General features: G+C 44.9%; 1 protein-coding gene across 1 annotated transcript in view; it reads left to right on the plus strand.

Annotated features, from left to right (window-relative positions):
• The window catches only part of PDZD2 (PDZ domain containing 2), a 138,669-nt gene that overhangs the window by 87,262 nt on the left and 30,678 nt on the right, over positions 1 to 20,729 (plus strand). The window contains exons 5-11 of the mRNA XM_042875196.1: positions 308 to 475; positions 11,552 to 11,663; positions 13,443 to 13,591; positions 15,095 to 15,214; positions 18,009 to 18,123; positions 19,759 to 19,832; positions 19,975 to 20,200. Coding sequence (XP_042731130.1) covers positions 308 to 475; positions 11,552 to 11,663; positions 13,443 to 13,591; positions 15,095 to 15,214; positions 18,009 to 18,123; positions 19,759 to 19,832; positions 19,975 to 20,200 — 964 coding nt within the window. The remainder of the gene's footprint in view (positions 1 to 307; positions 476 to 11,551; positions 11,664 to 13,442; positions 13,592 to 15,094; positions 15,215 to 18,008; positions 18,124 to 19,758; positions 19,833 to 19,974; positions 20,201 to 20,729) is intronic.

Genomic DNA, 20,729 nt, shown 5'->3' on the forward strand with positions numbered 1-20,729 from the left:
CTGCATCTGCTTGCCATGACTTTTAGTGAATTCAGGTGGGGAGGAGCAGACTGCTGGGGGAGCATTTATTTTAAATTCTCTTTTATGAAATCTGATTGTTTTAGATGTGTATTGGCCTATGTTTACTTGGTGCACATGTTAACACCAGATCTGCTGTCAGTAACTGGGCCATTACAGTTCAAGCTGATGGAAATACATAAGGAGGGAGGATTGCTGGGGAGCTCCCTTTGGGCAGGTGAAATGGGGCAGAGTCAGCGTGGCTTTGGTGGATTCTGTGATGTAACACATTTTATTGTCTCTCGGGTAGGAATCCGCTGAAGGGGATTTTCTGAAGTACCCATCTGCCAGTTTGCCAGATTTGCTTAGCACTTGCTCAGTCCAAGACTCTGTCTCTTGCACTGACAATAAAGAAAATGAAGAGCCCGAAGAAGAAGATGTGAAGGGAGAGAATGTGTCCCCTGAAACACTGGTTGCTGTAAGTGTGGCTTTGGTGACATTTTCACCCTCTCGCTCGACGCCTGCTTGCATCTGTCTCATTCTCCTCCAGCCTGGCACAGATGGGAAGGGGCCATCAAACCCAGCCCTTTTTGCACAGAAGGTGGTTGAAAGCAGGGGTGTCACCTACTGTGGTATCTGCCCTCTGTTCTGTGCTGTAGCAAAGCAGCGGCGTGGGCAGCAGGAGCTCTTGTATGCTCCAAGCTGTGGGAGAGTCATGGTTATTCCTTTCTCCAATCTGTTGGGTGTTTTTTTGCCCCTTCCAGTGCTTTTGTTGGAACCAATGGGATGTCTCTTACAGCGCTTACGTGGCAACACGCTCCTCTTTGCTCCTTTTGTAACTAAACTTCTGAAACAGCCTGCTGTCCAATTCTTCAAGGTTTCATTTGCTCTGCTGATGCCAATGGATGCTTTTTGAAGGGAGGAATCTGAATTTATGGCTGTGGACTGTAACTGAAGGTCTACTGAGTAAATGCTGTCAGTCGATAATCTCACCCGCATTCCCTTCAGGGCTGCATTAAGCAGAGATTAAGTGGATTATTGTTATTTATTTGTAATGTAGCAGCTCTCTGAAGCTTCATCAGTATCCTGGGCCTCTGTTGTATTGTACAAATGCAAAATAAAATGATGTTCTCAACTCTAAAGAGCTTACAGGCTTGTTTTCAGGCATGAGAAAGCATGTGGATTCAATTGAAGCTATTCTCTTCGTGATTTTTTTCTTCTTGTCTTTCTTCCACCCCCCTTTCTGTGGCAACTGTAATAAATCTCTGAAACCTTTGGGTGGCTCAGATGTGATGTCTAGCGTGGTGATTTGATTGTGTATTCTTACACTTCTCCAGCTTCATGCTACGATCTGCCTGATGCTGGTGTTCCCTTCATACCTGCATGTTATCTCTGCTTTGAGTCTATGCTCTCTCAAGCATCTTTTTAGTATGACAAGTTTTGTTTTCTCGTTAATGATGTCTGCACAGTCTTCTCTCCCATGTGCCAGGTTGCTGTTCTGTGGGGAGAAAGGGAAATGCGAATAAATCAGGGATGCTCAGTGCCAATGACATGGTAGTGTTTGTCTGCAAACTTAAATGGGCATCTCAGCATTCTTTTAGCTTTAGAAATTCTCTTCTGTGTGTCGTGTTTTAAGATCTGGTAGTTTTTCTTAAGCCTGTGGCTCAACAAAGCTTTAACCTAAAAATCAAAAGTTAATTATACATGGCTTCAGGATGCAGTTCCCTGGCATTCCAGCAAATCTTTCTGCACATGCTACCAGTGCCACTTCATATGCTCATGAGTTTCCAGGCAAGACTCTTTGTGTTTTTTATTGAAGGCAGTTTTGAGATGTCGTTGGATATTTCCTTTCTCAATTAATGTAACTCTTGGAAAAGCTTGAGGTAGCTGAGGTACACGGTGCTGTGAAGACCCAGCTGGACAAGCCCGGTGTAGCCCTTCAGCCTGTACTTGAGTTTGCATCCTGCCCTACATTCTGTGCTGAAGCTACTGCAGTGGAGGTGGCTTTGGAGCTTTGGTTTGCCTGCCTGGCATTGCCTTTGATGGCAGTAGCTGAAAGCTTTTGTAATGCATCACCGAAGGGTGGAGGGAAAATCATAGGAATCTGAGTAGTAAATGTGTTGGAAGAATGGCAGGAATATATAATTTTTTCCCTTTATTTCTGGTGGGTTTTTTTTGTTTTGTTTTGTTTTGTTTTGTTTTTATTGGAGAGGATGTCATTCAGAGGGATATAAGCATGCTGAGTTACTCATGGTTCTCAGAACCTCCTGTGTTTTCAGTTTTGCTGCACATGAAATTTTTCCTCTTCTAATCCAGCATGTGGATGCCTTTGCATTCTCTGTGTAAGTGCTGTGTCAGCCTCAGGAGCGCAGGCACAGCTCTGCAGCTTGGCGTGGGCAGTGCACGCAGCGGAGACCCCTGGGCTCTCCCTGCAGTCTGATCCATCATCTTCACACAACCTGGGCTATGCGAATCCTGTGTGCTGCCAGGCAGGACGTGGGAAGGCAAAGGCATGGGAAAGATGAGCTCACACGTGGTTTTTCTCTGTCTGGCAAGGTGGGGAGAATTTTTCACAGCAAGGCTTTGAGGCTGGTTTGAAGGTCAGCATGAGCATGAAGTGTCATATGATTTAAAATAAAAAGCAAGCAAACACAAAAGCGTACCTGTGTGGCTACACAGTGTATGTGTATGTACAAGTATGTATCTGTGCGTGTATATGTATTCATGTATATATATATACACTTAATTGCAAAACTGCTTTAGAAATTATGTTCTTTGCTGCTCCCACTCCCTTGATGATAATCACATGCTCTCTTTCTCTCATACATTCCATATATTGGTACTGTATATCACTGTTGCTGATGGTTAAAAGAAAACTAAGCTGGAACTAAGGAACTAAGCATTTTTTATCAGTACGGATGTAATGATTTTAGTGTTCCAGAGGGCTTGGCACTGTGGTCTGGACTGAGGTCTTGGTTTTAGCATCAGACCTCTTAGGTTTGAGGCCATTTCTCAGTCCAGCTCTGTATTGGAGTTGTCTTTCTCACCACTGGCTGCTCACCTATGACAAGAGGTCAGTGAATTTTCTTGTTTGCTGGGCAGGGTTTTGCAGACACTTAAAGGGGTGCTGTCAGGTGCTAGGTGACCAACTAACAGAATTAATTCAGAGGTGTTCATGGTTGGATGACATTTCACTGTTGCTAGGAGGCATTACTTTTGGAGTGACCTACTTATATTCCTGATGGACTCACTGCTAGTGCAACAGCACCTGGCTGCTTATAAGCTGACCCAGGCTCAGCACTTGGGCTCGGATGGATGAATTTTACCTCTGGGGTTCTGCAGAGCCTGCCTGTGAACAGGAGACCACTGTGCAGCTTGCCCACTCCTGGTGAGGTTACCAGTGAAGTTGTGTTTGAATTCAAAGGCACACTGCCCAGCAGAAATTGAAATTGCTCGGAACTCGGGTACAAATTCTCACCTTCCTTGTAAATATTCAGAACTCAACTGGACCAGGCTCTCAGAACGTGATCTAAGTTGTCTCTGCTTTGAGAGGGTGGCTGGACCGAGGTCTCCCAGAAGTCCCTTGCAACCAGACTTGTTCTGTGATTCCGTGAAAATTAAGAAGGGAAAAAACTTTCTAAGTGCTGGATCTTCAACATTCTCCCTCTCAGCATGTTCTCCAGAACCTTAAGTTCTGTTCCGGTGTGTACAATGGGGAAATATAATCTGAGCTACTCAACTGCTTTAGGACACAGCGGAAGAGTTTTGTGATATTTGGAAACTGTAATCTAAAAGAAATATTGCTTGTAAGGCTTAATGAAGAGTCCGTTTGTTGTATTTTATTAATTAAAAGTGTCATAGCAGAGTTTAATTTGAGCTCTGTTTTTAGAGTCTGTTTAATTTGAAACATCCCTTAAAGTTGTAACTTCAATAAAAGTTGTGCTGCCAGACAGAAAAATGATTGCATTAATATCCTTAACGTGCATTTATTTTAGAAGTGGTTTGGCCAAAATGTTTCGAACTTTAGGTATGAAATACTGGGCCATAGAATCAAGTTCTATTACATTGTCCTGAGTCACTTTGGGGATTTTAGACTCTTCCCCTAAATCCCTATTTTGACTTGTGCAATTGATGCTGCTGTTTTAAGATGTCATTATTTATGTCCAAATGAAATAGGATGATAGGGTAATATTTGCCTCTGACAATTTTTTTTTTTTAATTTTAATTCATTTTTCCTAGCATTTCTGTTGCTTGAAATTGCATCTATTTGTCACTGTAATGCTGGATGGCAGAGCAGCATGGGAAATGAGCTCAAAACAGAAGGCAGGTCTGCCAAGAATTTGCAAAGTGTCTGATGAGTCTGGGACATTTTGGGTCCCCTGGCAGAGGCACGTACCATTCTTAGCTTCGAAAGCTCTTAGCCTTTGTTTGTGGTGGTGCTGTGTTGTTCAATATATGATGATCTGTGTATTTTCATTCTGAAGTGTTCTACTTCAGCAGACAGCTTTGTGTTAATGGGCTGGATGAGAAATTCCAAGAAATTATTAATTACAAGTAGAGTGGACTGCCTTGGGAGGGCTGGATCTGCAGTAGCTGGAGGCAGGGAGGAAGGCTGGGGACTGCTCCTCTGGGCTGCCCTGAATCTTACTCTCCTTGTGATGCGTGCGGCCGGGACTCACTGAGCAAGTAACAGACTGAATGTCTCTGGTTAAAGGTTTATTGCAGGAGCTGCAGGAGCTTCTTTGCCTCTGTCAAAGCATGCCTACCTGTTGGGTTTTTTGTGTGTGTGTGGTATTTTTTTGTTGTTGTTTTTTGTTTTTTGGGTTTTTTTTTGTTTTTTTTGTAAGGTATGCTCCAAAATCTACTTTGTGAGCATGCCCAAGTGCATTTGTTTGCCCACTGTGCCTGCTTTGTTTTTCATCTGACACAAGACTGGTTGGTTATGTTCTGTTGCAAGCCTTCTTGTCTTACTAGGGAATCCATGTGTAATTACCTCTAGCCATGCAAGCATAATAAGGAAGAGGATAACAATGCCATAAGTTTAAAAACACTCTTGGGGTCAAAAGTTCTTCTGGAAACACTGGGAGAGAATTTCAGAGAAAGCATTAGCATTGAAAAGGAACAGGAAGCATAACTCAACAATTAAGTGTGTGCAGAGCATGGGGAGGGACCCTCATTACCGAGAGGACTCGAGTGTTAGTTCCCATTAGGGCACTGCATCCTCGGAAGGGTTTGCTGAGACATGACTCATCCTCGAGCAGGGTTGCATGGCTGGAAAAGAGAGAAGCAGCTTTTGCTGTCAGAAATCCGCTCTGCATGGGAATGCGTTGCTCAGGGTGGATGAAGATGAAGGCTGGCCCTTGTTCTGTGGATGGACTAAATAACTCCTTGGGCTTGGAGCTCCCATCCTGCTGCAGATGCTGCATTTGCTGAGGGCCTGGCAGCACTGTACCTGTCCAGGTCCTACCTTGTCCATCATGTCCCTGTAGTGCTGAGCCCATGCAGTGACTTACACTTGCGCTGTGGTGTAACATATGCTCTGAGTCCTGCAGTGACTGCAGAGAACTGCTGAGTGGCAAGCTGTAGGTGGAAATTTGGATGGGAGGAAATGAGAAAATATCTGGGGACTAGCTCTTGTTTGTTTCATGTGGTTGTTCCATGTGAGTGTTAATAGGATAGTACTACAAAGGGTGCACAGAATCATCGAGCGGTAGGAGTTGGAAGGCACCTGTAGAGATCACTTAATTCAACCCCTTGATGAAGCAGGTTGCACAGGTAGATATCCACATGGGTTCCTGTAGACTTGATGCACTCTACAAACTGTGAGTTACCTCCTGATGTTTGATCTGGCTGAGAGATAACCTTTTGAGTTGACCATAAATATCAGTGATCAGTGCAGACAACGCACAGACTGGTAGTTTTTCCCCTTCCGCGTGATGAGTTTGAATGCCAAGTCAGCAAAGTGATCGAAATGCAAGTTTATCTACAGTACATGTTCCACATTCTCGTTGTTTTTGTGAATGAGGGCTTTTCCCATAAAGCAACAGATAGAGTACAGCCTGTCTCTCCTTGGGCTGTTTGGATAGCTGCCCGATTTTGAAGGAGATGAACTGCCTTTAGCAAGCTAAAAATATCCCCCTCGTGGCACTGGGACAAGGAGATGCTGTCACAGCCGTGCAGTTCACATACATTAACAGAAAGATGATAAAGGTTCCAGGATTTGAGAGTTAGTGTGAATGTCGTATCATCGCATCTGCAGCTTGTTTATCTGCGAATTACTGAGCATGTACACAGCCCGGTCTCGTTGGGTTCTGTTAAAACACGTTCTAGATGCACTGTGTCCAAATAAATGTGGCCTGTATAATATATGAGGCTTCAGTCCTTGATTCAGGTATGAAAGATGCTTTGTGCTTATGTATTCTGTATCCTCTCGTGTACTTAGAGTGATATAAACAGAGCTGAAATCCAGAGCTCCCCATCAGCCGTGCTGCGGGAATGCTCTCTGCAGCTGTGGGTTGACTTTCACATCATTCTCAGGAGAGTTGCTTATTTTCAGGATTGCATATGGCTTGCTTTGTCACTCACTGCAAGTGAAAAGGTGGTCATTAAAAACACAAAGAAAATGCAGCAGAGTGCTTTTTGCTATGATTTATAGGCTCCGAATTTGTGCTAAGCCACGATCTGAGCATTTATTAAAGAAAATAACTGAGAAGCAGGAGCAGCTTTCGCACAGCTTGAAATCCATGTTTGTCTCCTTCGTTTACCAGGACCAGTAATCTTCAGGGACTTCACTGCAGCTCATGGGGACATCTCGTGGGCATGGAACACACTGCACGCAATCCTGTCATCCTCACTGATGTGTGGTGGGGAAAAAGGATAAAGCATAAAGAAGACAGCAGCAGTGATCCATTTCTGCACCATTTCAGAAATGTATGAATTTGATTTCCTTCAGCTTAGATGATGTTTGTAGTGAAAATTGTAATATTCTGCAGAAGAACGCTAATCTGGTCCAAAAAGGATTTAGCTGGGAGCATCTTAATGTTTCCAAGGCATGTGCTGACTGTGGTACTTGTTTCTTGGAAAATTCAGTCATGTTAGGTGTTTCCTGCATTTCTTTTAAAAGTTTGTCTTTTCAAAATATTATTATTAATTTTAGCAACCATTTGGATATCTGAAACTGAAATCTCCTTTACTTAACTGCAGCCCTAGCCATAGTATAATGCAGCACCAGGGTGCCTGTGGAGCCAGCATGCTTGGGATCCGTACACATCAAGAACCTGCCCGCATCCTTTGGGCATGGTTGTTCTCCTGGTATCAAACTCATTGACTGGGAGTTGGGATGTCTCATACAAAACAAGCACTCTGGGAGATAAAAGCAGCTGAGCTCTGCCATGGTCTGCTTCCATTCTGTGTGTGGAGGATGCGCGGGCAGGCATTGCTGCTGGCTTTGTGCTGGTGAGTGCCAGCTTGGTGTGTGACAAGCTTTATACACTGTGTGAAGCGTAATACAAATAACTGTCGGAGTTCTGCACTGACTGAGGCTGACAGTAATGTCCTTTCTAGCATCTGCTGCATTATAGCATAGGTTTAGGCTGGTTTTTGAATGCAGGGATTTGTTAGAGTGATTGGCCAGGCATTCTTAGGGACCACTTTAAAGGCTTTTGTTCTGTTTATTTACCATTTCCACCTATTCAGAAAATAGGGCAGCTCCAGTTCTTGAATGATTATCATGCTTCCTGATCTCTTTGCAACACATGAAGTGGTGGCAGTTGTTTTGCCATTAGGTAATGACTGCTGCAATTCATGTCCCCTTCTCTGGGCAGGAGGAAGCCCAAGCTGTGCCTGCAGGTACCAACATCGTCCTTACCAAGAACGCTGCAAGCAACCCAAATCTAAGTCTGTGCCATCTCTGATGAAACCTACTGTAGCACTGAGTGAGAAACTGGGGCTCCAGGTTCTTCTGAGGTTAAAAGCTGTAAATAATTCTGACACAGAGGTGATGCCCCCCCCCCTTCTTCTCCTCCATTGTGGCTCTGTTGGATATCTGCATTCATACTGTGCCAGCACAGGTTGGCAGTGCCCTTTGGAAGACTGCTACAGAAGCTATGAAATCTGGATTTAATTATTCCTGGTGAGCCTCATGGTCCAGCCGAGTGTAATTCCTCCTCTGACTGGGTCTGGGGCAAAGGAGGGTGCTCACACGCTGCAGACCAGACTGTGGTGGTTCCCAACTCATCCTGGTCCTTCCAGGCTGCGTGCATACCACAAAACCAGAGTGGTGCTGACCAGATTTAGAAGATCTGCATCCTCTGCATTGTTCGCAGTGTTAATTCCAGTAAATTACAGTGCTACGCTTTGTCACTTATCTGGGAGATGGATTCAATTAAATGGAAAAAGAGCTAATTTAGAAAGGAAGGCACTTCTTTGCTTTTTGTGCAAGGTGAGGGGGCTTGCGGAGCACTCTGCCTACCAGACAGCACATTTAAGGCTTAAAGCACGCTGTGCATCACAAAGCAATAAATAAAGGCACAGAGAGCTGCAGCAATTAGAGTTATAACAGGTCTTCAAGGATAAAGCTCCACAGTTTTTGAAAAGTCTTTAGAGCACCCACTGGTCTCATGGGACCAACAGGACTTTCTGCGGGGGCCGGATGAAGCCAGGAGTGCAGTGAATGCTTTGCAGCCTTCTCTGATGAGGCTGTTGGTGATGGGAAAGCCAGCAGTCGAAGAGCTCGGCAACAGCAGCAGTGAAACAGTTTGCTTCTTAAATTGTGTCATCCCATGTGTGCTGCCTTGTTTCTGTGAATCAGTGACGATTGCCAAGCTGTTTGTGGTTAAACAATGCAGATTCTCATAATCCTGCTCCTCATCTTGCCTCGTTAAGGGCCTGGCCACAGTGGCGTTCTGCCCAACTGAGGGCTCTGGGGGTAGTTGTTGGTCCTGGTTCAGTGCCAGCACCGTGTGTTCGTGATGGCACTGTTTTCTTTGAAATCAATTGAGATGTCACCATCTCTTGATCCCGGAGTTACTTAATGAACTGGTGAGACGGGCTCTATTTTTAGATCTCCCTCAAACTATGAATGCTAAAGCTCCCCTTGTCCTCAGTGCTGAGACAGCATCAGGCAGGATTTATGGGTTTCGTTTAATAAGAGGCGTGCAGACTGAAATAGAAAGCTCCATTTCCTTGAAAGGGCGGCAAATTAAAATGGCATGGCAGTGCCTTGAGACGGTAGAGGAATACATTCACGTGTGGCCAGGAGGATAAGATGGAGCTGGGCTTTTCTTGTCTCAGTTACAGCACAGCTGAAGATTACAGACACACGGCTGCTGGGAGCTCTCGCAAGTGTTGCAGATTGGATTTCTGAGTGTTTTCTGAGAAGGATAAAACTCTTGGTGGTTTATTAGAGAATGTCAATGACTTGAAAAGTGTCCACTTCATTGTGTATGTCTTCCCTTAAAAATTTATGGTCCATGTCAGGTAAATATTTTTTGCTAAAATAAGAAATAGACAGAGACATAGGTAATTTAGATATTTCAGTCTTACTGTAATCTGAAGCCAAGTCGGATAAAATGCAACCTCAGGAAGCCAAGGAGAGTGTCTTAAGGCTTTCCCCGGTGTTTGCACCTGCCCCAGGTTGAATGTGCAGGGCAGGTACTTGCAGGCTCCAGGACAGCGTGGAGATGAGAACAGATGGGATGTAATGGTTTGATGCAAGTGGCAGCTGACTGCTGTTCTTCCTCTCCCCCGCAAATGAAAATGGATGAAGTTACACAATGCATCTGTACTTGCTTCTCTTGCACAGTCAAAAACAAGAAAGATGCAAACCAACCCAAACCCCATCTAGTAGAAACAAGGAATATGCCAACCAGTCACTCCAGAGATCTGACTCAGGACAGGAATTGGTTATAGCAATGATGATTTCAAAGTCTGTATGTAGGTCGCTGCAGGCTAACATTTTTCCCCATACTCCGAGTTGAAGGAAACTCTCTGGGAGCTGTGTGGTCACACTAGGTGTAAGTGCCTGTGTCCATGCATGCTGCAGGAACAAACAAGCTCCACAGTTCCAACACCAATTTTGATTGATTGTATCCAGCTCCAGGAAAGTGAGATTGAGTCCATCTGTATCTGTTAGGGTGGATAAACTCCACATGTTCTGGCCTGCTGACTGCAGGGCTGCAGCTTTGCAGTGTGGGGACAGTTCTGAAGGAGAAGCAGGAGGACACCATGGTGGGTTTCATGACTGCAGAGACACAGGAAGAGCATCAGAAAACCCAGCCAGAATGAAGCTCACTTCATAAGGATGAGCAAAGATTGAGTGGTGGGTTTGCTCGTGAAAATAAATTTTGCTTTTCTATTGGAGTGCAGACTGCAGTTGTCTGCACACACGGTCATCTCCCACTCATAGTCAGGTTAGCAGAGCTGCACATTCAGGCAGTGTTGTGTCTGCAGGGTGAAGGCAAAATGCCACCTTGCTTAAGTGTTCTGCCTTGTTTTTGTCTGTGGTTTGGGTTTCTTGGATTTCATTTACTTATTTTTACATTTTTTTCTGGATTGATGCCTTACCAGGATGACCAATTGTGAGTTCTGCTTGTATCAGTGTCATTATTTTCTTCTTTAGAGGAATTAGAGCTGCAAATTGTTTGTAGCTCACAAGCTACAGAAGTGGATTCTGAGGCTATTGCTGCAATGCCTTGAGAAATCAACGAGAAATAGATGGTGTAAACAAACTGTGTGTAGCTGCTAATATTGAAGGGAGAGGAACAAGAGCCAAAGGCAAACAGCAGTTGCCATTTCAGCATTATCTGCCAATTTTATCTCTTCTCCTGAAACTTCTACCCTTTGCACAGTAATAACAAGATATAGACTGTGCAAGAGGTAAACTTTGGTTTTCTTTGTTTTGGGAGAAGAGGGATGGGGCAATGGGAAGTAAGATCTGAGGAAAATCATGCCATTTGTAAGCTGTAATGATGGAATTAAAAAATATTTCAACAATATGAGTATTTGGTGATTTGGTGGCATTCTTTATAGACTGACTTGCAGCAGTTAATGTAATACACTGAACATAGAATGTGACTGGTAAGTGTATGGAAAGTTTTGCCGTTCTTGTATGAACCATCTAAAATCGTGGGTAATGGGGTGAAAATGTGGAGGAACTGATGTGTGTACAATTAAAGTGATCATCTCTATAAGGATGTGATGGTTTTGGAAGTTTACTGAGCTGAAAAAATTCCAATAAAAGCTACACTAAAAGGTTGTTAAAGTGCGTGTGGAAGTCCCTGAATGAGCTGGTGCTGGAGATGCTGGGGAGGCACTGGGGTGGTACCCTGTGAAGGCTGCCTGCCCACACCAAGCTGTAGGCAAACGTTGGTAAAAATATTCCGTAACTTCCAAAGATACTGCTGACAATTACTTACAGGTACTGGCTTAATCCTGTGACGGCTCTGTGAAAACTGAGCCGATGTGCAGTGGAATCTTTTTGTCACTTAATAAAAATGAGTGGAATTCTGTCAGCTTCACTGGTTCACAAGTAAATCAGATTTTCTTACTTTTTTAGGTGATGGAAACTGAGAAGTCTCAAGATGCAGCTTCTGCAGAAGCCTCCAGAGGAAACAACCAGAGTCCAGCTCTGGGAAGTGGCATATTGAAATACAGAAGTCGATCCCAAGGTAATGCTGAGTTGATAAAAGATAGTGGTAGGAGAGGTTTTATGTTGTGTATTTCTTTTAGCTCCCTAAAATGAGATAGGTTTTCTTTCCTTTGGACACTGCAGTAGTTTAATTTGGAAGGAAAATTCGAACTGCTAGATGTTTGCGTTCTGCCTCCTGAGTTGAGCTGTTGGACCGACAGAAACATGAAACAAAATTTTGTAAGCTTCTTATTTTGGGCTTTCTCTTTAATGGGCTGGGGTGAAGGAGGTCTCTCAAAGTGTCATCGCCAACACATCATTGTTATGGTACTCCATGTTTTTGCACTATGCCCAAGTCTTAACATTAATCTGTGTGCAGAGCTCAACCAAATTCTCATTCCCTACTCTATGAGGAGCCAGCCCTCCAACGTTCACTCTCATTTCCATTTACTCTGATGTTTTTACCATCCTCTGGGCAGCTGCCCTGCCTGTACTCCCTGTGGCTGTGTTGGTGGCTCACTGGGATCCAGCCCAGAGCATCCCTCAGCGTTGAATGTGGCATAGCAATGGAAACTGTACAGAAATGGAGAATAAAACACAAAAATGAAACTTATCCTAGAAGAATAGTGGGGTAGGTGACAAGGAATGGTAAGTGGTGAATGCACAGAGGGCTTGGGAGTGAAAGAAATACCAAAACACTGGGTCTTACTAAGGTAGGTGTCCTGAATATATGTAGCAGAGTCATGCCTAGCAAGAAAAATAGCAGTAATTTCATATCCCAGAGCAGAGATTGGATTTAAATGGCACTCTTGGTGGTGAGTACAAATTCTGCCTATGGCTGCAGTGGTAAAGCTCTCAATGCTGAGTGAAGACAAGCTCTGTGCTTGCTCCCTTCCTAGTGTTTACACAGCACGCTCGCCAAGAGGAGATGGCAGAAAACTGGTTTGGGGCTCTCCTGGGTAACTTTGCTGCGGATCTCCCTGAGCACATGGCTTTTGAGCTCAGTTTAAAACCAGGGCAGTGAAGATGAAAGGGAAGCAGAGCTGCTCCCTTCTGTGGCAGCTTCAAGTTAGATTGGTTTGTAAAATCCAGCTCATGTGAGTTTTGCAAGTCTTGAGCTTTTATCTGTCGGACAGAAGTTAATGGTGCTTCCCTATGTGGTGGGGAAATTGCAGAGATAAATATGCAGGAAATGCTGGGACTGAGTCCCAGGAAAAATGAGGATGGGAGGAGGACTGGTTGAGGAGCAGAGAGCCTGGAGGCTGACCACAGGATGTCTTGCAGGACGAGTCATTTTGCTTCCAACATAAAATTTGTATTCTTCTCCTATTGAAGACAGCTAAAACCACAGCCAGAAGGAAAGAAAATAGCATTTATTTGGCATGTTTATCCTTTTTCCCTTCCAGAAAAACTTCCCTCAAGGTGACGTGACATCGCCAGAAATGAATACAGCTACAGTGTCAGATCTTTTAATTTTAAATAAATGAATTAGGCTCGAGAGCTTAGTGTGCATGCAAGTGACATTGGGTGAGAACAGCTGAATTTATTCTCTATCCCTGAGCTACCTGCTCAATTATCTGCTCTTCCCTACTACCACAAGTGGCAGCACTGAAGAGTTCAACATCACAGAAAAGCTGTGACAGCAGAAGGATTTTCAGTTGAGGATGATCAAACCTAGCTTATAAGTGCCTGGATGGGTGCAGTAAGCATTGTTTTAAGGCACTGCTAAGTTGAGGTTTGCTGGAGGTGATTAATGCGTGCTGGATAGAAGATGAAGCAGCTCTGAGATGTTTGTGAGATGTTTCTCTTTTTTCCCTAGGTGCTGGATCCCGCTTAGAGTCTGTGGGAGAGGATGATGAGCTGATGGTGGAAAATGGTGAATCCAGCTATGAGATAGCAGTGAAATACTCCCGGGGTGGAAGGAAGCACTCCCTGCCACAGCAGCTGGAATCAGCAGGAGCTCGACAGGTAGGTGCAAAACCTGAGCGTAAGCATGGTCAGGATGGGAAGCATTCATGCTGTGATCAGGCCCTGAATTGGATGCCATGAGATGCACCTCCAGAGATCTGAGCTCTTAAAAAAATCCTACTTCTCTTAATTCTAATGACTTAATGATGTAGGGCACTTTTTAATTTTATTTTTAGCAGATAAAGAATTCAGTATATTGTGAAGCTGCCCTTAATCTTTATAATTTAAATAGTGACTGGTACATTACAGAACAATCCTTCTGTGTGAAATGGGGGGAAAATTTGGCAAAATTCAATTTGACAGTAACAGGCTTGCATTTCATGCTTTGAATGCTCATCTGAACGTATCTATTAAGATCCCCCCCTCTTTCCAAGTGCACACAATTTTCCTGATGCAACATAGAATCATAGAATCATAGAATCATAGAATCACCAAGGTTGGAAAAGGCCTAAAAGATCACCCAGTCCAACCGTTCACCCATTCCCAGTAGCTCCCACTAAACCATGTCCCTCAACACAACATCCAGCCTTTTCTTGAACACCCCCAGGCTCGGTGACTCCACCACCTCCCTGGGCAGTCCATTCCAGTGCCTGACCACCCTTTCTCAAAAGTAATACTTCCTCATGTCCAGCCTGAATCTCCCCTGCTGTAGCTTGAAACCATTCCCCCTGGTCCTATCACTAATGACACGAGAGAAGAGGCCGACCCCCAGCTCACTACAACCTCCCTTCAGGAAGTTATAGAGAGCAATGAGGTCTCCCCTGAGCCTCCTCTTCTCCAGGCTGAACATTCCCAGCTCCTTCAGCCTCTCCTCATAAGCCCTGTGTTCCAGACCCCTCACCAGCTTTGTTGCCCTCCTTTGAACACGTTCCAGGGCCTCAATATCTTTCTTGGAGTGAGGGGCCCAAAACTGGACACAGTACTCGAGGTGTGGCCTCACTAGTGCTGAATATAGGGGAACAATCACCTCTCTGCTCCTGCTTGCAACACTGTTCCTGATGCAAGCCAGGATGCCATTGGCCTTCTTGGCCACCTGGGCACGCTGTCGGCTCATGTTCAGCCGAGCATCAATCAATACCCCCAGGTCCATTTCCTCTACACAGTCCTCCAGCCACACCGCCCCAAGCCTGTAGCGTCGCCTGGGGTTGTTGTGGCCGAAGTGCAGGACCCGGCATTTGGCCTTGTTGAAACTCATCCCATTGGCTTCAGCCCAGCTCTCCAGCCTGTCCAGATCCCTCTGTAGGGCCTCGCTACCCCCAGGCAGATCCACACTTCCAGCCAATTTGGTGTCATCTGCGAATTTACTGAGGGTGCACTCGATGCCCTCATCCAGGTCATCAATAAAGATATTGAAGAGGACAGGCCCCAGCACCGACCCCTGGGGAACACCACTCACGACCGGTCGCCAGCTGGATTTGACTCCATTAACATCCCCAATGAGACGCATTTTTCTGGTGCCTATGCTACACACTCAGCCGTGTCCCTTGTTTGCTCATTTACCAGGAGTACCACATTGTGAAGAAGTCCACTCGTTCCTTCAGTGCTGCCCAGGTGGAATCTCCATGGAGACTAACCCAGCCGTCCATCATCTCTAACATTGTCCTGATGAAAGGGCAAGGCAAGGTGAGGATGTCTGCAGGTGTTTGGTTTCTCCCAAACAGGATACAGGAGGCACTGGCGAGGCAACTCCTACTCTTAGCAGCTGCATGGAACTGGTTTTTGCTTTCAGAGGTAGCACAGTAACAGTAACAAACTCAATTTTGAAATGTAAATTATGAAGTTGCACCTGCAAAATACAGACCAAACAATATTTGTGTCATAAAGTCAGTGTGGTATGGCTTTCATTCTGATTTGGTGCATCTAGTCATTACTGAGATATCAGATGCTGAAACTGGATGTGTAAATATGCAGATGTATGTGCAGTTGGAGCAACTACATAAGAGTACCTGTTTGCATGCCTGTTTATGGACAAGTGTGTTACATCTCCGTGGAATCTGGATACATTATAATAAAAAAAAAATTACTGTAAACTAGGTGTTAAACCCCCAAACGGGTTCCTGGTTGGTTGTTTATCTGAGAGCACTGAATTCTAAGGGTTACAGGGTCCTTTTTTCACAGAATCACAGAATCACAGAATTGTAGGGGTTGGAAGGGACCTCCAGAGATCATCGAGTCCAACCCCCCTGCCAAAGCAGGTTCCCTACAGCAGGTCGCACAGGTCGGCATCCAGGCAGGTCTTGAACATCTCCACAGAAGGAGACTCCACCACCTCCCTGGGCAGCCTGTTCCAGTGCTCCGTCACCTCACTGTAAAGAAGTTCCTGTGCACATTTGTGCAGAACTTCCTGTGCTGCAGTTTCCTTTTCCCTTGTCCTGTCTCCACTCACCACTGAAAAGAGTCCGGCCTCGCCATTCTGCCCCCCACACCTCAGATATTTATAGACCTGGATCAGGTCCCCTCTCATTCTTCTTTTCTCAAGGCTGAACAGACCCAGTTCACTCAGCCTTTTCTTTCTCCAGTAATGTATTTGCACATTTCCAAGGTACCAGCTGACTGAATGCTCAGGGAGTAAAAAAGGCATTATATTCAGTTTATATTGTTTTCCCTAACCCAGTCCATGCGCTCACTTAAATATGTGAAACATATGCATTTTCCATTCTGAAATACTATTTAAATTCATCAGATGGATGCGTTTTGGACTAAAAAGCCTTGTTTTGGCTTCCAATTCAAGTACAAAACAAATTCTCTTTAGTGCTTTAAGTTTGGGAAAGACTTAGAAGCAGTGACTTCTCTCGCTAGGTTGATGCAGTTGCTATAACTCCCTGTTCTGAGACATTTTCAGTGAGGCTTCCTAGTGAGTATTTCTCCTTACCCTAGTGATTTTTCTCCTTATTTTTTAACCTTATTTTTTGCATAAGAGTTGTCTTATCTCTCCTTGTGTGATAAGCCATCCTTATCTGTTGTGCTGCAGCTAGCTCCAAGCTGGGAGTATGCAGGCTGTAGTCTTCATGAGCTACCTCAAAGAACCACTATTTCACGTATCTTCCACATTTGGAACCATTATTTGTGTTAGAATAAGTGCTGCATATGATTTGTACAATAACATCTGTGTTTTTATCTATGTGGACCTGGGACTTGGAAAGTATTTCCCTGCAGCACATGGCCTCATTTTCTCACTGCTGTGTGGAATCTCTGTGGAGTGTTTTTCTCCTGGGAAGCTGCAGCACTTTGGGAGGGTGGGCTGACTTGTGTACTGCTGCCTTCTGCAGCCCTATTTCTCCTTAGCAGCCCCACACAGACATGGGGAGTGCTGCAGTCTTGTGCTATCTGTAGGATGTTTTGTGTTTGGTAATTGCACTGTAAGCATTCACTCGAGTTACTGTGTGTTGCACAATAGGGTTGTAGGGTGTTTCCTTTCTGGAAATCAGGAGTGTGTTATCAAAGTACCAGAAGCTTGTAACAACAGTGGTCCGTATTCATAGAGTGAAACAGGAGAGCTGTGTGTGTTACAGTGTTGTAATGACACTGTATCAGTGCCTGCTCCAGCAGCATCTCTCAGCTGGGCAGTGCTGCCCATGGCGCTGCTAATAGCCTTGGCCTCAGATCACTGACCTACAGCAGCATCCCACCTCCCCGTCCACCTGGTCAGTGACTTTTCCCTTTAACGTGTAAGAGGCACATACAGTGGTGACAAGATGAGAAATATGGGGATAGATGAAGGAAGTGCTTTGGCTGCGAAATAACTCAGCAAGTGGAGGAGATGTTTGTTCTGCTGTGCTCATCTGTTCCCTGATCAGCTTTGCAAGGCAGTCCTGAGGCCAGCCACGGCAGCATGGGGGGGGCAGGAGCTAACAGATGGAGCCCTGGGGAATGCATTGATCTAGATTTATTTAAATACAATGTGGTGCGTGTCTCCAGAATAATTAAAAATGTACATGTGCATGACAGCCCCTCTGTGCCAACCCCTTTCCAGCTACAATTCCTGACATTATAGCACTGACCTCATGTCATGTTTTTCCACAAGGATATGTAGGATCTGTGACAGCAGGAAAACCTGTAGTTAATTTTGAGTTTAGATCTCAGAGAGGGGGAATGTACTGCCTGTCAATTTAAGAGCAATTTAAAATTGGAATAGGAGATAACATAAATATATTGATCCAGGGTTAAGAAAATAATCTCAAAATCACATTTTTAACTTCTAGCTCACGGTGCCTGCTCCTACATTTTGGGTTGGTAAAGCTGTTGCCATTAGAATGACAGTAAATTAGGAGATGCAAGCAGAGAGCAAGATTGCGGTGCAGTTCATCAGAAGCTTTTAGGTTTTCTTTCATTCTTCTTTGTACGTTACCAGCAGTCTTTCTTAGGTGACAGTAGAGTAAAGGTGCCAGCTGTGTGTCCTCTCCTCCCTTTGCTGCAGGGTCTCGGATTCAGCATTGTGGGAGGTCAGGATTCTGCTCGTGGACGCATGGGGATTTTTGTGAAGACTATATTCCCCAATGGCGCAGCAGCTGCTGATGGAAGGCTTAAGGAAGGTATGGTAGAAAGACACCACCTGTACGTAAAGGACCACACTGGGATACTACTTCAGTCCAGCTGAAAAATTCGAGTACAGCTTTATTTGGGTGCCCAGCCATCAGCAAGAGGCTGTGGAGGATGTAACACACCCTGTTTATCCATCCTGGGGGGGACTTATCACAGCAGTTGACTTGATAATGTTGCATTTTGTGAATGGTGATCTACAGCATGAAGTTGTTTTTCTGCCACAGTGACCCTTGCTATTCCATACCTTAAGCTCCAGTTCTTCAGATACAAAGGGTTGTTGGTAACAGGGAAATGTGTGGCTTAAAGATGCAGGTGTGAGAAGGGGAGGTACACAGTGATGTGCCTGGGAGAGGCTTTTCTGAGCCCCTGTGTTTTTTAAGCCTTTTGGTATGATTTTGATTTAAATCAACAAATAAGGGTCATGGCCAGAAAAAAAAGAAATGATGGAAGATGGGATTGGCAATAGGATCACCCAAGTGGCCAGAGAAGCTTCCCAAGTGCTGATCTCAGATGGGTATGATATGTAGAGCCAGTTCTGTGTGTTCCTGAGTGCTCCCATGTTAGAGAGACTCTTAGAGAGTTAAAAGTACGGAGTGACCACAAACTTAGGGTGGTGGTCTGTAACTCTTCTGTAAGGGGTGGGGATCCCCCTTCCCACAGGAATCTGCTCCTGTCTTACCTCTCCTTGTATTACCTACCATTCCTGTCCTTACATGACATGTTTGAGGCTGCATTGGGTGCCAACTGTTCAGCACGCTGCCAAAGGGATGCTCTTGCCCTGCAGCATAGGTTATGGACTCATCAAGGGAAGCTGCTAAGTAGCAGCTGTCCTAAAGACTCAGCAAGCCTTCACTGGATATTCAGAGCTCACAAGCTCCAGAGAAAGTAGAGGAGGGGCAAACGTGGGTGGTGACATCACCCCATCAAATTTTGAAAAGATGAAAGTGAAATAGCAGAAATTGGGTCTGGTTCCTGCTCACTTTGCCATTCTTTTTAATAAAATGAAAGAGGTTCAGCGCAGTGGGGTGTAAATAGTACAACCCAGAACCCAGGAAGCTTGTAATAAGCAGGTAGATACACGATGGGAAGTGCTTGTTGGGGGGAGCAGGGCATTTGCTATCACAGTGTGTGGGCTACTCGCTTTTCCCTCCATAGGTGCTTGGTAAGAGGAGCACATTTGCTTTCTGTGCATGGATGCAAGACCATTTTTCCCTGTGCAGGTTTTGGAGTGGTATGTGGTAGTGTTTCACTTAGATTCTCATTTCTCTTATTGATGCTCATAAAAGAAGGGGGATTTTGTGGTCCCCTTGGACTTCATGTTATGAACATCTTATTTTCAGACTTAAGTGAATATCTGTGATGATTTCAGTTGGTTTGTTAGTATGAGAATACTATATTAAGGATCTCTTCTTGAAGAGCAATCTTTATTTTGTGAATTCATCATTAACTTGCAAAAGCATTAGGACAAGTGAAAATAAGCTGATGACAGTAGGGGGGTTTTTACTGAGCAGTTGGTTGAAGTCTTTATAGTAGCAGATTGCCTTATGTAGAACGCAGTTTTCTTACATCTATATAGTCTGTGCAATTCTGACTTAGCTTTTTTTTTTTTTGTATCTGATTACCAGGAGATGAAATCCTGGAAGTTAATGGAGAGTCTCTGCAAGGGCTGACCCATCAGGAAGCCATCCAGAGGTTCAAGGTAACAAGGATGTAGCACAAGAGCAATTCATGCTTCTCTTTACTGGGTGCTTTTTAGCACCTTTACATTCTTTTGCTTTCACAAATTTAATATACACGGTTTTACTGGCAAACGTTGGCTTATCATGGGCTCTTCTCTCCAGCAACTCAAGAAAGGGGTGGTGACCCTGACGGTGCGCACGCGGCTGCGCAGCCCCAGCCTCACACCCTGTGCAACTCCCACCCTGCTGAGCCGCTCCAGCTCGCCCAGCTCCAGTGCCAGCGGTGGCACACCAGTGCCCGGCCCCGATGAGGCGGATGGTTCCTTCTCCAGCCGCAAAGGCCCTGGCCCAAAGGACAGAATTGTCATGGATGTGACGCTCAATAAAGGTAAGGGTGTGTTGGAATGGGCTGGGAGAATGAACGTATATTTCTTAGGGGAGGTTTTTGGGAAAACGCTAATTAATGTGTGTAATATCCAGGGCACCTTCCCTTGTTGTTCTGCTCTTGAATCACACAGTGAAGGAGAAGAACATTCTCTGATGCCAAAACTGCTGAGTAGTTCCCCCTTGTACATCCTGCTGTTCCAGTCAGGATGCTGCTACTGGTAGCAGTGACTGTGCTGCTGGAAGGGGTGAAGCTGTGAGATACATGGCAAAACGTGAATTGCTCTCTTGTCAGACCAGATTGTCCGTACCCTTCCTGTAAAGCACAGGTCTGGGCAGGACATTTCCCTGCAGACTGCTCAGAATGGCCCAGGGGAGCTGCTTGAGCTCCTGCGTGAGGATCGATCTCACGAACAATAGCTGCATGAGGAAAGCTTAGTGCATATGCCCTCTGTGGTGGGACAAGCATGCCTGCTTTAAAGACTTGGATGATGTCTTTAAAGGTTGGATTAAGCATTTGGAGAAAGCAGGTG

The sequence above is a fragment of the Lagopus leucura genome, unplaced genomic scaffold (assembly GCF_019238085.1).
Source record: "Lagopus leucura isolate 7727_CA_CO unplaced genomic scaffold, USGS_WTPT01 Super-Scaffold_100014, whole genome shotgun sequence".
NCBI lineage: Eukaryota > Metazoa > Chordata > Aves > Galliformes > Phasianidae > Lagopus > Lagopus leucura.